The following is a 15,560-nucleotide window of genomic DNA, read 5'->3' on the forward strand; positions in this document are numbered from 1 at the left end:
GAAGAGAAAAATGGTGGTTTCCTTTCGGTCTCCATGTAGTTTATTTTACAGTAAAAACCATCATTCTCATATTAGCAACCAATTTCAGACTTACTACCGTGCCACTGAGAAAGTTAATTGAGTTTCACTCCAAAAAACAAATTCTATACCACTAACAACAAAAATTTAAATAAATTTAAATGAAAAGCCCATGTTTTCATTTTAAGAACAGCATGCATAAAATGATCCAATTGTGTTCACCCCTTCCCAAGTTATCACATTAATGTAAAACCCAATGATACTTATACTCATGTCAAAATGATTTTTTCACTTCTTCAACAGACAGTAATTCAGGACATTTAAAGAAGGGGGAGGGGAAGGAAGAGGAAAAACACAACACGGATACAATAAAAGATCAGGGAATTAGCTGTTCTTGAAGTAGAAAAGCATGGAGGTGGGGTGCTGGAGTTTGGGGAGGGTGTTTCCTGTCTTACTGTAAGTGAAATGTTTAGAGATTCTGTATTTATATGAAATGACTGATGGCTGTTCTACTGTCCCCGTGGCCATCCCTAGGAAAAGCTCCTGAGAGCTGTCCACGTTTGCAAAGCCAGGATATAAAAGTATACAAGGCCCATTGTCCAAAGAAAGAATTTAAAAGCAACACTGGTTGCCAAACTGTGCTCCCCACCCAGTTACCAAACACAGGATACGAGCCCGTTTGTTTACTTCTCACAATTGAATGCATACAAAAAAGGTCTCCGTGCAGTCCCCTGGACAGGTCAGTAGTCAGTGCTAAAATGCTAAAATGCCCTGATAAACCTGGCATTTCGGATCCCCTCCCTGGAGCTGCAGTCAAAGGTCTGTTTTCCTTTCTTCGGCTCCTCCCTACTGCCTAACATAAACTGTCATAACTGCCCAGGACAAACGGCCCTTTTAAAACAATCAACTTAGCCTACCTCACAGGCACAGGGTGGGGGGTGTGTGTGTGTGCGCACGTGCGTGTGTGTGTGTGTGTGTGTGTGTGTGCGTGCGCGTGCGCAAGTGAGCCTGTGCCTGGACTTAAAATTAATGCTGCCTTCTGGTTTCCACACCCGTTTTGTCAAATATTAATGAGCCATCACTTAAATACTCGCTGTATAGGGTTACAGAGTATCTATCTCCCAAGGAAGTTCTTCAGTCTAACCTCAACATGGAGCTGAACTTTCTCAAGGAAACATCTCTGGGCAACTTGAGGGGAAAAAAGAGACTGAAGTATATTGTTATGGCCAAGGATCAGGGGTCTTAGCACAGAGGTAACACCTCCCCCCAAAAAAGGAGGAGTGGTAGGGTGGGTGATTCAAAATTATGAGCCACTAATGACTAGGAGATTTGGTAAATTAATACATTTGTTCCATTTGTCAACATTCAAGTTCAAACCCTGTTAAAATCATAGCCGCCGGTCCAGATCATGAAATTACTACCATGCAAATCTATTTCACTGTTGTACAAAAGGACCACTACCTTCATGGTAATTTCAGCAGACTCCCTCCTCACCTTAGGAACATAAGGATCTCCTAATCATGGAGATGACAGGTCCTGGCCACATTCAGGGGCAGAGACCAGTGAAATCCAAGGAGACCTGCCCGCGGGTCTGGGTCTGCCCAGCCCTCAGGATGTGGAGGCAACATCTCCTGTATCCCCTCTGCCCTGAAAATGGCTAGTGAAGCATGACCACAACAAACCCAGTGTCCTGGAGGTGCTAAACGCTACTGTGATGTAACCACAACCTCTCCCTCGTTCAGACACAAAGCATTCTCTTTTTCTCCTCCACATTCCCTTCCCAAATTCTGACACCATCACCGTCTTCCGGCGCCTGAGATGCCCCCTTTCTGACAGCAGCAATTTGGGAGAGTTAACTTTTATCCTTCCTTCTGCTGTGTAACTTTCGCCTTCGCGTTTCTTGATCTGCCCTCGGCGCTCGTCTGAATTTTCACGTTTTCCCAGCATGCAGACGTGCATTCCAAACTATGTCTAACAGACCAAATAAGAGGTTAATCAGAAGTGGCAACAGAAAGGAAAAACACAATCCCTGGTAACTGATAAGAATGACAGTGCGGCCCTTTTTTGTTTGTCTTCAAATATAGAGTTAAAGATCTTTAAAAAACTAAATTTCGAGGCCTTTGAAAAGAAAGCAGCACAAAATAACAACAGGGGGTTATTGCCTGCGAGCCACAGGGGAGAAACTCCATAATTCTTATTCTCCCTTTTGAAGGCTGTTAGAAATCTGATTCAAAAAAGCAACAGCAGAAGGGGAAGTCTCTTGAGGCTGTAACCATTTCCTGTGATCATGCATAATGTGCTTCAAAAGTGGGTTTTTACCAATTCTGTTGATCAATTGCACCTCCTTCATATCCCTTCTTTTTTCTGCTGTGTTTACATCTGATGTGACTCAGTGACAAGCACTGTCTGAGACTGTGAAACAGGCCTGTCATGTTGATTTATGGGCGCATCAAACCACAACTTGTCCAAACTGAGGCTCGCAGTTCATTAATTAGAGAGTTGTGACTTTGAAGTCAGCTTTCAGACTGTGGTTTTTAACATTTGGCTTAATTTATATGCTCTTGAATGTGGATCTCTAAGGAAAAAACTGAAATTCCCTTCTTGTCTTTGAACTTCTTTTGACCGCACAATAATCATTTCTTTGTCCAGAGTGATGCCTGCAATCCCAGAGTCATTAACGCGCATTGAACTGCCACTGATGAGTAAGCCCTACTGAATTAGAAAAACAGCCAGCAAAACAAAGCTGAGAGCCTTCTGCACAGTGATATCTCACAATTACATGCCTTCCCTCCCTGTGCCATTTCCATTTTAATTACTGTTAGTCCTTTAGATTTACATTTTAGACACTTTTTAATCTGGTCCCTTTTTTTTTATAGCAGCACCGGGTAGCGCGCCACCGGACTTAAGGTTGTGTCAGCATTTTCATTAAAACACCTCCTCCCCTTCACCCTAAAACTGCCCCTACTCTGCAGGGGTTTAAATCCAGGCTGCTAAACAGGACTCCAGGGTGAAAACGTGGCAGGGCCTGGAAAAATATACCCAATTTGTGCGGAGGGAGGAGCCGGCAAAGAGAAGGTCTGGGTCGTCCCTAGGGTGGAGGACGAGCGCTTCCCGGCCTCCGCTCGTGCGAGGGACAGGGATGGGGACCAGCGTCACGGGCTAGGACGCCTTCTAAGAAAGCAAGTGGTTGCCTGCTTTGGGGCAGTGGGGCAGCTGTTAAGCGGGATGGTGAGCTGTTTATCAAACTATAAATTGTCATTCCAAGGAGAACACTCAAATGGAAAGAATTTCAGTCCACCGTGAAAACACGAGGAGGTAAGTTCCATCGGATAACTCTGGAATGGATAGAAAGATGTCACGATAACGCATACGTGTGCAGAGATATACCCCCATCTGCTTGAACGTCACCCACATGGAACGGCACAGAAGGTACAGAGAAACCCTCCCGGGGAAGGCCTGTCCATTTACGGAGGGAATAGAGTCACCTAACTGGGCGGGGGGACATGCAATCAGCGCGTACACCTACAAAGTACTGCGCTACACGGTTTCTTCTCAAGAAGACACACGTGATCCAAGCCTGACTTTAGCGTTTGTGATATGTGCAACCTGCAGGAAGAAGTTCAACAGAGACGGGGGTGTTCTGAATCTTGCTCTAACTTTTTTGGTAAAAGATTATTCTTCCAAAGGAACAAGCCATCACTGCACACCCAAGTTCTCTGAGTTGGAGGGGGAAGAAAAAAGAAAATCAATCATGCACTGAAGTGGAATTTTTACTGGGAGCACCTCACCTCCCCGAGGTAGATCTTGGCCCTCAGTGGTACCAGTTTGCAAAAGGAGCCCTAAAGGGTCTATCCACGATCCCTTTGCTCGGGGCTCACACGAGGTACACCTGCAGGGTGGGTTATAAAATATGTGGCAGCCAGCAAATGGAACCCAGAAAAATCTAAAAGAAAACAGGACAATAACTCTCGGTCTGAAAGCTGAGAAGCGATAGAGTCAGCTCAGTTGTGCAATCATTTAAAAAATGACTGACAGTTTAATAGCCACTAGATAGTCCTCTGGGATCTGCGGTTTGAAAGTAAAATATGTATTGTCGGTACCTCTTTAGGCTGTTTTCCAGCATGTTGTTGTTGTAAAAGTTGAAGCTGCAACTGTTCCTGTTGTTTTTTATAAAACTCTTGAAGCTGCTGCTACAAAGGAAAGAGAAGACGGTAAGTGACAGAGGGTAGCGTCAAGCCACTGTCCCTTTCAGTGCCGTACATAAACTGGGATTTGAAAAACAGCATCCTTTTATCTGCAACGGCCTGACCTTTAGCTTGAGACTCGACAATAAATTTCAGCACATGCTGACTATTCTTGGCATTATTGTTTGAAAAGTAATCTCCAAAATGAACTGATGAAAAACATACCATTTTCTACACAAACTAATTACAATAAGGCAAGGAATGACCTTTGATTGTACAACAAAGACAGAACGCCCTGGCTGGGGGAGTCTGGTGAACCGTGTGCCTCCTTTCTAAGTGATGAGGATGGGCGGCACTTGGGGTCGGTTCAGCGTGTGGGACCACCATGCGAGTGGCTTCCTCTGCGTCCCGTCCCGGCCACCGCATCCCAGCAGCTCCCATCACTATGGCACTGAATCTCCTCTGTTTGATGCAGGTGCCCATGAGGTCAGACTAGGAGGTGCCCACGGCCCAAGGGCAGCGGGAAGGTCATTTCAGCACTGGCATCCATGAAAGGGGCAAAATCAACTCCACACCTTACAGTTAATCGACTCCGAGATGCTACTTGATGTTTAAAAGAAAAATTCCGTAAGCTGCTGAGTTGAGATGGGGACTTCAAGAGCTGTCACATTTAAACCTGCTCCCGACGTGCTCCCCATTTTGCTTTGATTCACACCATTTAGAAGCCTCTGGGCTTACCAAATAAAAGAGTGTAAAGCCCCCTAAAGCCTAAAAGATCTTATTTCTACCAAGTCCAATTACAGCCCTAATCTCAGTCCATCGGGTCCTCTCCAGGCCCAGACCCTCGTTGCTTTGGGCCGAGGATCTCTTCTTCCAGGGATGCAAATGCAACTGATTGTGCTGAGACGGATGCCCTCTGCTTACTCCTCAGTGGGCAAAGGAGCTGCTCCACTGAGGGGACTTCGGAATGAAGCGATGGGCCCTGGGGGTCATGGGATGCTGGGGAGGAGGAAGGACCATTACCTGTTGAAGCATGAGGGCCTGCTGCTGCTGGAGGAGAACCTGGAGCTGCTGAGGGCTCAGCACTTGTTGCTGGAGGATCTGCTGCATTTGCTGGGGAGTGATAACTTGAGGTGTCATCATAGCCACTGACACGGGAACCTGGAACATTAATGAAGGATAAATGGGAAGCCGGGAAACCACACGCACACGGCCCTCAGCCTTCCGGGCACAGGGGCAGACCGTCATCAGCCTGCCTCAAGGACTGACCAGTTTCCCACACATGGTGCATCTCTCCAGAGGGGGATACAGCCAACACCCCCTATTTGACTGATCATGCTGTTTATTTTAAATAAAGAAAAAATAGAAGAAAACCTTGCAGCCACGTGTTCCCAATAGTTTTGCAAGCGGACAAGGCGTAATGGATTAATAAATGCTACCTGGAGTAGGTTAGAACAATCTCAGTTTCTAATTAAGAATGAGTCTTTGGTCACAACGAGATGTAGGAAGTTAATGCAAACTTGAATTACATTTTCCAGGGAAGTAGGCAAATGGGAACCAGAATTTTTGCGGCTGGAGCGAATACCATCCACTTCCTCTGAACAGGGATTTGAAGAACAATGAAGGAATGCTCAGTCCTGTGGGCAACTGAACCTTGGATGCACCTTCTGAACTTAAAACACAGCCCCTTCCTCTGATGCCTTTTACCCTTTCTTATTCACCCAGCACACAGATGTCTCAATTCTTTCGCATTATGTGCGATACCATTAAAAGCCGCTTTCCATGACATTTCAGTGACAAACAGCTACAGTGATGAACTTGATAGCATTTCATATTTGCAACTGTTAACACGTTTCTGCACGGGCATCTCTGCAAGGAACCTGCACACTGTATCTGAAAGGATGATGTCTTGTTCAGATAAAACACTGACATTAAAATGACAGGCTGTCTTGGCCAAGGTTACACAAATTGTATTCAAGCGGATACCTAATGACAATGCTATGAATTCTGCAAGCTTTCTAGAATGTAATTTAGCTATTCAAAATAATCACTGCACTTGTGTTTAATTTGCAGACTACATGAGAACCATTTTGTCAGTCCCCGTAACAGAAGAAGACTATTTCATGAAAAATTACCCCCCCAAATAAAAAGATAAGGAAAGAAAAAAAAAAAAAACAATGAAAGAAAAGACAAAACCTGTATGTCTTCTAACAGTAATACTTAAGCATCTTACTTTTCTTTGGTTTCTAATCAAACATGTGACAGCAAGAAGCTGGAAGCAGTAAAGGATATACTTTGTTAAAAAGGATCTGCTGTCATCTCATGTATTACAATAAAAGGTAATAACATGTTTTGCACTTTGCCTGTGTGCCACTTAAAAAAAAAATCCGGCAGACAATAGCTGATCAGAAGATAAAAGAATTAAAAAATCTTTCAGGGGAGCAGTAAGCAAAAGGGAGAAATGCAGTATTAATTTTATGTAACATAATGTCTTAATATGCAGTTTATCTTGACTTTTTCACATGATTTGTCCTGTCATTTGCATAGCGAGCTCTCATTCCTAATTTCACAGTCATTATGCACTGATGTCCCGATTTCTCAGCATCACTAATTTTGATGAACTAAAAATGGTTCCTGAAGGTCAGATTCATGTACAGTGAACATCCCCCACTGTTGTTGTGGGCATGTTCTGTGTGGGAGGATGTTTATGCGCAAGTTTCGCGTTGTTTGGAAAACACCAGCTAGAACGGTCGAAAATTTTCATTAACCCAACTCTGGAAGGTCATCAACGGAATTCTTCCCACCGCAGTGGCCTTTTAAGTGTAGATGTAGATACACTGTAATTTAAAACAGATGGGCATGTCTGAGTATTTTTATATGCAAAAAGGGACAGATGTATATGAATGGATAAATTATCCTTTTAAAAAGATATCTCGCAGCACAAAATATCACCAATGAATAGAACAGTGAACTTGCGTTTAGTCTAGGACAAACACCAAGAAGACATTAGCAAAACATCTCACCATCTATAACTTAATTCCAATTAGTCTACCTTGCTTTTGAACAGAAGAAACTCTTTGAATCTGTCAATATGTAGTGGGTGCCAATCACTATCTTCTGAGCTGCTAAAGCCAACGTATCACAATAGAAGTTTACTTTTCCTTGAGAGTTGCATCACCATACAGGGAGGTTTGATTAAGCAAACAAAAGAACCATGTTTAAGGATTCTTTTTTCCTCTGCGTTTCTTGGATGATGTACAATATAAATATTCTTGAGCCAAATTTCTGAGGGTGATGAACAGGAAAACAGACAGGAACAGGGTGGTGTAAGATCTAAGCTGGTGATGAACGTGAAATTAACAGTGTTATAACAGAAACCATCACAGAAACAATCTCTTGGTCATATTTTTTTTTAAAGAACTATGGAAAGGTTAGGCTAGAAAGGGGCACCAGAGAACCTTTGGTGGGGGAGGGGGATGGAAATGTCATCTATCTTGAGGGGGTAGGGGTGATCAAAGAGATAGATACAATTGCCCAAATCCTTCCAACTGTATGCTTAAAACGAGTACGTTTTATCATATGTAAATTATGCTTCAATGAAATAGATTTAAAAAGTTAAAAAAAGGACTGACATACACAGATAATTTTTAAACCCTTACATACAGCCAACAGTTTAAATCTCCTCTTCCCATAGTTATTTATTCAGTTTTTTTGGTAGTCACGTTACAGAACAGTAAAATGAACTTGAGTCCCCCCTTCTCTCTCCCTTTGGACATCTGGATGGAGGTGCTGATGAGTAATAAAACGCTTAAAGTAGGCAGAGCCAAAGGAGGGAAAGGAGCAAGAAGTCAGAGTAACCCTCCAGCCCAGTGCCCTGTCTCCGAATGATCAGAAGTGGGCTATTATATCCTGACGGCCTCAGCTTTGCTTTTACTATCTGAAACCACGTTTTCACACCGGTTAGCTCTGAGACTCCAAAGTGGCCTCGAGCTTAATTTATAAACGCAATAAAACTGAAGATTTCCCCAAAGTTTCTGCTCCAACATGTCATGAAAGTCGGTTATGGAAAGCTTTAACAGATCCAAATGGACCAGAAACCACGGTGGGGTAGAAAAGGGGAAGGAAAAAAAAAAAACCTGAGCACAATGTAAGGCTTTAAACAGTTAAAAATTATAGCCTACATATCCACTCCCTTAGCTCTCAACGTCCAACTTTTTCATGGAGCTAGCCCCTACTAATACCAGGAATCAAAGGGCACGCAGCACCAGCGAGAGGCTATTACAGCCCACACTTTATTGCCCATTACTATTGAGGTCATTAGCGGCAAGAGTGATTGTACTGGTCTTAACCTATTGATCACTGTAACTACTATCATTTAATCCTGTGTTGAATGTCTGGAAAGTCGCTAAAGGCACACAAGAGAGAGTGCTTCAGCACTGAGAAATATGGCCAGAGCTTAGAAATTACACTTTGATTCATAAAATCCAGCCAGTGGTTTAAATCAATAGTATTTAAAACAGTCATGTGAGTTTTTAACTACGGCGCTCTAATATTTATGAGCCCCTCTTTCAGAGTATTCAGTGAAAACTAACCCCCTCTGCGCCCCACCCCACCGCCCCGATTCTATGCCATCCACCTTACCCTCCTTGAGACAAAAACATTAATTTCTGATGTTTTTGGGTGCTTCAGGGCTCAGGCCTTAACTGGGAGTTCAAGCTAATTCTTCATTCCTTTCTCAAATGACAATTTAAATACAATGCAAAAAAAATTATATCCCCAATACTGTAACTACCTTAACTGTTTGAGTAGAGAGAAACGAGTATGTTTTATGAGTTAACAATGAATCATAGAAGGCAATTTATGAAGAACTAGAATGATTCTGTCTAGCTGCCTTCAGGGATCAGAAATTCAAATTAAACTTCTGGCAGACATTTAAAGAATGCTAGCATACAAAACTGAATTTAAACACACACACACACACAGTTAACACTCTTTAGTTGAGTTTCAAGAGGAAATCATGAATTAAAAAAAAAAAAGTGCATGATACACTGTTGACTGATGGCACTGGGTGCGGCCTTCCCCAGGTGCACACAAACCTGGGAGCATGCAGCCCTGCAGCTGTGCCTGGACCATCAGAGCTCGGCCAGTACGGGCCTGCTGCTGCCGTCACACCAGCGACTGGGATGTCCTCAGCACCAACAAGTGCTGGGAAGAGCCTATCGACTGCTGTGTGAATCCGGCCTGATACAGCTTTCCTGCACTTCCAAATGACTTTATAGCATCTGAATGCTAGGAGAGTATTCAAGTGATATGCCTTATTTCTCTCCATTTCCAACAGGGAGAGGTGGGTGAAGGGAAGGAGGGAAAAAAAAATCTGAAGAGCAAACAAACAAATACAAACACCCATAGAAACAATACTTATTTCTAATCTAGGAGACAATTGGAGGAATTGGGTGGGAGGGGAGATGACACAATATAAATACTGAAAATAACACGTTATCATCTTTTTCTTTCTCTTTAGTTTATACTCATGTTAACTACGAGTCAATACTGCCCAGTGTAAATACACATAAATTTTGTGCATCTGAGCATCTTTCTCAGAGTTGCTGTGTGTACAAATAATACAAATGAGAAGATAAGAATTTTTTTAAATATTGCTTTAAACACTGTCTGGATTAATAATTTAGAAACTATTTTTAATCTCTGGTTATTCACCTTGTGTGGGTCCCAAGAGACTCAAGTTCCTTCTAGACTTAGGCTGGGTGCGGATGATAACTGACCAGGTTAGGCAGTTTACTTGGTTCATCAAATAAGAGCAAACAAATTAAATTAGAATGCTCCAGAACTTCAAAACAAGATCAAACAAAATGGCTCCACACACACACACAAAACAAACAAAAAACTGTGTCAAATGTGATATGATCATATAGAAGCTAGCCTGTGTAAAAGTCAATGAACACCAAACCGCGCACCCCCCCCATGAAAGGCAACAGTTTTCAAAATCAATAACCCAATGGATTCAACTGATACATTGGCAAACAAAAAAGTTAGGAAGCTTCTATCTATTTTCCATGGTATTTAGAAAGAAGAAGGGGGGAAAAACACACAAAAAACAAAAGCCACAGATACCATGCAAAGTAGCTGTATCACAGAGGAAAGAAAAAAAACATTTCTGACATAGTATTTCAGTCTCCAAACATTTTTTTTTAAAAAGCATGCTATTCATGTGGAAAGTATAATTCTGTTTCATTATGGAATTCTGCTTTTTGTATAACTCTTTTAGACTTAGCTATTTTGCCACAATACTGTACGAAGCATTAAGGCAGGTAATGGTTATTATATTAATGCAAAATCATCTAAGTAGTCAGTCATTAGCATAACTGTTCTCTCAGTAACAATACAACCACCTATTAAAATTTTAGGGAAAAAAAAGACCTCTTTAAAATGCAATTAGCATTTCATTTTTTATCATTTTGTTTATTACATTCTATCAAGAAAGGCTATCTTTCTTTCAGGAAGAATTGTATGGCCAAGACTTGCCTGCCAATCAGGAGTTACTTCAGGTTACCCAGCCTAATAGGCAATCTCCAGCAAAGCTCCCCGAGCTCTCCTTTTGTTTCAAAAATGTAAAAAGTGGCACAAATTCCTGTTTGTTTACAGCACAGGCATTAGTGGAACCTCCACTGCTCCCCTCTCACATTTCCCCACGCAGACAAGGTTACTCCACTAAGTGCCAGTGTAATTGTTTGAGCTCTAATAAATATCAGCTTCATTTGCATAAAAATGTAAAGTTTACATAAATTAAATCGTTTCTCCCATTAGCGATTGTTAAATACAGGAAAAAATGGAAGCTACACATGAAAATAATCATCCAACAAGCACTGATCTTTTCAATCTAGCAACTATTATTATTATTATTAAAATTTTAAAAAATGCCTCCTCTTTCCTCCCTTAATCTCTCTCTCGGAGGAGGGATGGAAAATAATTTAGTGCCCGTTGATCAAACCTGCTCTGACAGTCGCTATTCACAACAACAAAAATCGTGTTTTAAGTACTGCAAAGAGGAGGAGGGGAGAGCCATTCCAAGAAGGTACCGTCGGAAAAAAATGTTATCCACGGATCTTGAGCTCTTGAAGAGAAAAGGAAGAGGCCTTGGCTAAATGAGTTCTCTTACACTGAAGCATTATTCAAAAACAGTCAAAGGGAAGTGCAACTGTATCCATCCTACTTGAAACACGCAGATGATTAGAATAAGGAAAGACAACTTGTAGATGTAGTTGTAAACCTTAGGATAGTGTTAAATGATGAAAAAGAAAATGCTGATTTTTTTTGTCCATCAAACATTTCTCTAACACTAAGAATTAAATGGATAGACTGCACTTCATGCTTTCACCAGGACAAAAAATATCACAGGGTGCCTACCTGCAAATAGATATTTTTAAAAAATACATTGACTGAGATGGAGAGGAGGCCTGAGCTAGATTCAGGTAGGCCAAAATTAGATCATTCCGAAGTTTTGAAGGCCTGACTGAGGGGGCAGTCACCTCCTTTTTTGAGAATTACAACTTATGTTTCTCAAGTTATACAGTTTCTCATGCCTACTTCCAACACCTTTACCTTATTCATCACAGTTAAGCTAATGGGTACAAATTAGTTTCTAATGAGACAACATCAGTTGCTTCTCTGACAATCTCACCTTTTCACTGACTTATTTCCAATGACGACAAAGCCCAGCCAAAAGCTCCCTACATGATAACGGACAAAATATGTCCAAAAATGCCTAGTAAAGTCAAGGTGAATGGGAGACCCACGAAGACCCACCCTCATCAAGTGGGGGTAACAATTAGAGTAACCGTGCAAAAAGCCGTCTTCAGGACCCCACTACAAGAAATTAAGCTGCCACAACTGTAACAGGTTAGATGAAAAAAATCAAAATTTAATGTATTCCCCCCTGTGTCATCTTGTTTTGTCAAGACATCAAATAGAATTGGGAAGTACAAAATAACAAGCCCTTGAGAAATCACAGAAGCCGACCTTTTTGATGTTGTTGATTTACCTTGTTCTCAGTTATTTGAACAATAATGTTTCAGATTTAAGGGCAAGATAAAGCTGAAAAATTAAAACATGGTACCTAGGTATCTCCCCTCAAAAGCACACCCTCACACTGAGCCTGCATCTTCACTGATGATCTGCTTTTAACCGGATTTGAAAAACAAGGCACAATAACGTGTGTTCAGTTTTCATTCCTCTCATTCTAAATCAATTTCTCTTCAAACAACTGCCAGGTTGGAAGAGAGACTCAGAGAAGATGACTCCTACAATCTTAACGTAGAGGCCCCGTTTAGGTCTTTCCAGATAATTCAGGTTCCCACAATCGGTAGAGGATTGTTTAGCTAAGAGGTACCTGAGTTTTCTCTGTTTAAATGAAAGTAAATAAGACTGAATGCAGAATGCCATTTATGAGGAGGCAAAAAAAAAAAAAAGTACTGCACACTTTGAAATGACTAAAATGAATGTCCAGAAATACCAGGCTGCTTCCAAAACAGAAACCTTTCACCAAACAGAAACAAATTTAGCTGAGGGACTTAAGACTAACCTCCAATCTAGTCAGGCAGGTATACACGAAGCTACATTCCTTCTCTGCCCAAAGAGATGTGCAGTTTACCAGCAACGCAACTCCTAGCCATACATGAAATATTACGTACAAAGATATATAAAATTGATATATCACGAGACAGCTTTCTCAATTTTTATGTGTAGATGGCTGCTTCTACTAGAACATACATGTGAATCCAAAAATGTAGCAGTAAAAAAACAGCTGTTTAAAAGGCACTAAAAGTAAATAACCTTGTATTTACAAGCACTAGCAAAATTTCTAAGACCTAAACTAGTAAATAGCTATTTAATGATTTTAACTCCTTGTCACCGTATTCACACGCACTTAAACATGAAACAGACACACAGATACAATTTATGTATTTATTTATTCGAACCTTCTCAGGTCAACTGTTGCTGCATTATCCCTTGCTTATAAATCACAAAGAACTACTTGCATGGATTCTAACAGGCTATGATATTTACCCCATTACTAAGAGCACAGTTTTCAGTTTCCCTTTAGGGATGCTTATCTACAAGTAAGCCATATAATAAAATAAAATTCTTCAATCTCCTTTTTGGCCAGTTCAAATTTTATTCATACTTGAGTTCAAGCTGAGAGGCTGGTCACAATGTTCTCTCCTGATTGTCTCAGAAACATTGTAACTCAAACACATTTCAGCCACCTTAGCCGAGATAAATCTGGAATTTCACTGCTTTTAATTAATCTGGATTTTAATTTCACTGTATCTTGCAATTGCATGGAGGTGGCTGAAAAGTTGCAGAACTGGCCAGTGTCATGAAAGAGTTTATCTTTCAAGAGACAGCTCCTGACAACGTGCAAATACAAGGCAGTGATGCTTTTGTTTTTAAGGTACATTTAACTGCAAACAAAAAAAAAATTCAAATCAACCATTCCTATCATAAGCTTTCTGATGATTTATGGTTTACCAACTGAGCAAGGTTACGCAACACTGCATGCCTTTAGATGCATTACTTCAGCTAGTTGAGATTTAATTAAGATCACAGCCTCTAAAATCCCTGTCAAATGAAAATTCAGAGAAGACAATACACTATATATCCTCATGCAGAATGTTTCCATTCCATCCTCTGGAAAAATATGAGTTAATCTTTGTTTCTATGGCTGCAGACAAAAGTTCACTAATTTTGTTTTCTTTTGACACTTAGGTTGTTTTCTATTGTATGTCATGAGATCATTCCCTTCCAGGGAGGGAAGGAAAAAAAAATCGAGAGTGAAACACACTGCAGAAAATGCACTTGACATTATTATCCGACATTATCATAGCTTAGCTATGATGTCATCACATTTTCATATAATCAAGCCAGGCTTAGGACAGTTTCATTTAATGAAATATGTTTATTTAAAAACACAACACAAATGGGGAGCCTACCTTCCTTGAATTACTCAGATTAAATAACTGGCATGTTAGGCTCCTCATTTCCTTAACTGACCAACTTTTTATCAAATGAGCTGCACATAAGGGTAGAAAAGAAAGTTCTCAGGGCAAACAGGAGAATATAAAGCCCATTACTTTTATTCTACAAGTAGTCCTTAGAATTAAAAATATATATATGTGTGTGTGTGTGCACGCGCACATGTGTGTGTATTTATATAGTTAACAGATTTCTTCTTACAGATTTGTATTGATCCAGGCTTTATTATTTCTTTACAAAAATTTTATAATCATGTGGCCCTTTCCCTAGTCCAGTGTTTTTTTATTTGCACCATCTTAATATTTGGTTGCTTATCTCATGCCTTAGAAATGACAGGTGCTCGCAGTCTCACTCTTGACAGGCCACTACACAAATAACTGTCTTGCCTGAAAGGGCTAATGCAGTACTAATGAACAATAAATCAACTTTGATTATCAAGTGTCAGCCCCATCCGTTTTCAGTTCAGCTCCATCACATCCTAGAGTAAGTCAGCCAGTGTCTCTGGGTAGGCAGTCTGTATTTTGGTTTCATTTTTACACACTTTTTCACTGAAATGTGTCAGGCAGCTACAAAGAGCCACGGAAAACAGGAGACCCTTTTTCACTGTATGCGAAGGGTATTAATTAGGAGAATGTGCTTCTGTCTTGGTTTGGTTTACTTAGTGATGAGTCTGAACATTCGAGAAAGCTTTGTATTCTTTTCAAAAACAACAACAGCAACAAATCCTAAACTAGAATCTTAACGTGATCATGTTTGAGGTTTCTGACAATGACATGCTAGCTTGGACACTTAACCACATAAACCACCTCTGACTGTACATTCCTCCTGGAAAACCTATCACAAACAAATGAACAACAACAACAACAACAACAACAACAAAGCAATAAAAGGCCACTTCCAAAATAACTTCACTTGATTTAAAGAAAAAAAAATTGGCTTCTTTAACACTGACTTCCTAATAAAATAAATGTAACTTATTTTTTTCTTCAGCAGATTAGTCACTGATAGTATGATTCACATTTCCTGTTATCAGGCTTAATTTTTCCCCCAAATGTGTCACTTTCAGAATGTTGGAATCTATGGAAATTAGGTGATTTGCATTTTTAAATTGGCTTGATTAGAACATTTGGTCTGTGTGGACAAGAACATAAAATTATCAGATATTTTACTATTAGCTGGCAGGCCTTGAAGGAGTTAATCCCAAAGAGGAAGAGTCTATATGTACTTTGCTCTAAAACTTTACCACCCATTTCCTAAAGGTCCCCTCCTTCCCATCACGACACTTGGGTGGGGAGGAGGGGGGGAGAA

At 40.7% G+C, this 15,560-nt stretch overlaps 1 protein-coding gene across 18 annotated transcripts in view; it reads right to left on the minus strand.

Moving 5' to 3' along the window:
* Nucleotides 1-15,560, minus strand: part of FOXP1 (forkhead box P1) — a 560,221-nt gene that overhangs the window by 84,824 nt on the left and 459,837 nt on the right. For 16 of the 18 annotated variants that reach the window (XM_072941702.1, XM_072941700.1, XM_072941694.1 and 13 more), the window contains 2 exons: nt 5,226-5,363; nt 4,119-4,208 (listed from right to left, as the gene is read on the minus strand). In XM_072941702.1, coding sequence (XP_072797803.1) covers nt 4,119-4,208; nt 5,226-5,363 — 228 coding nt within the window. The remainder of the gene's footprint in view (nt 1-4,118; nt 4,209-5,225; nt 5,364-15,560) is intronic. The other 2 variants (XM_072941701.1, XM_072941703.1) reach the window with 1 other exon arrangement.

This window comes from Vicugna pacos, chromosome 17 (assembly GCF_048564905.1).
Source record: "Vicugna pacos chromosome 17, VicPac4, whole genome shotgun sequence".
NCBI lineage: Eukaryota > Metazoa > Chordata > Mammalia > Artiodactyla > Camelidae > Vicugna > Vicugna pacos.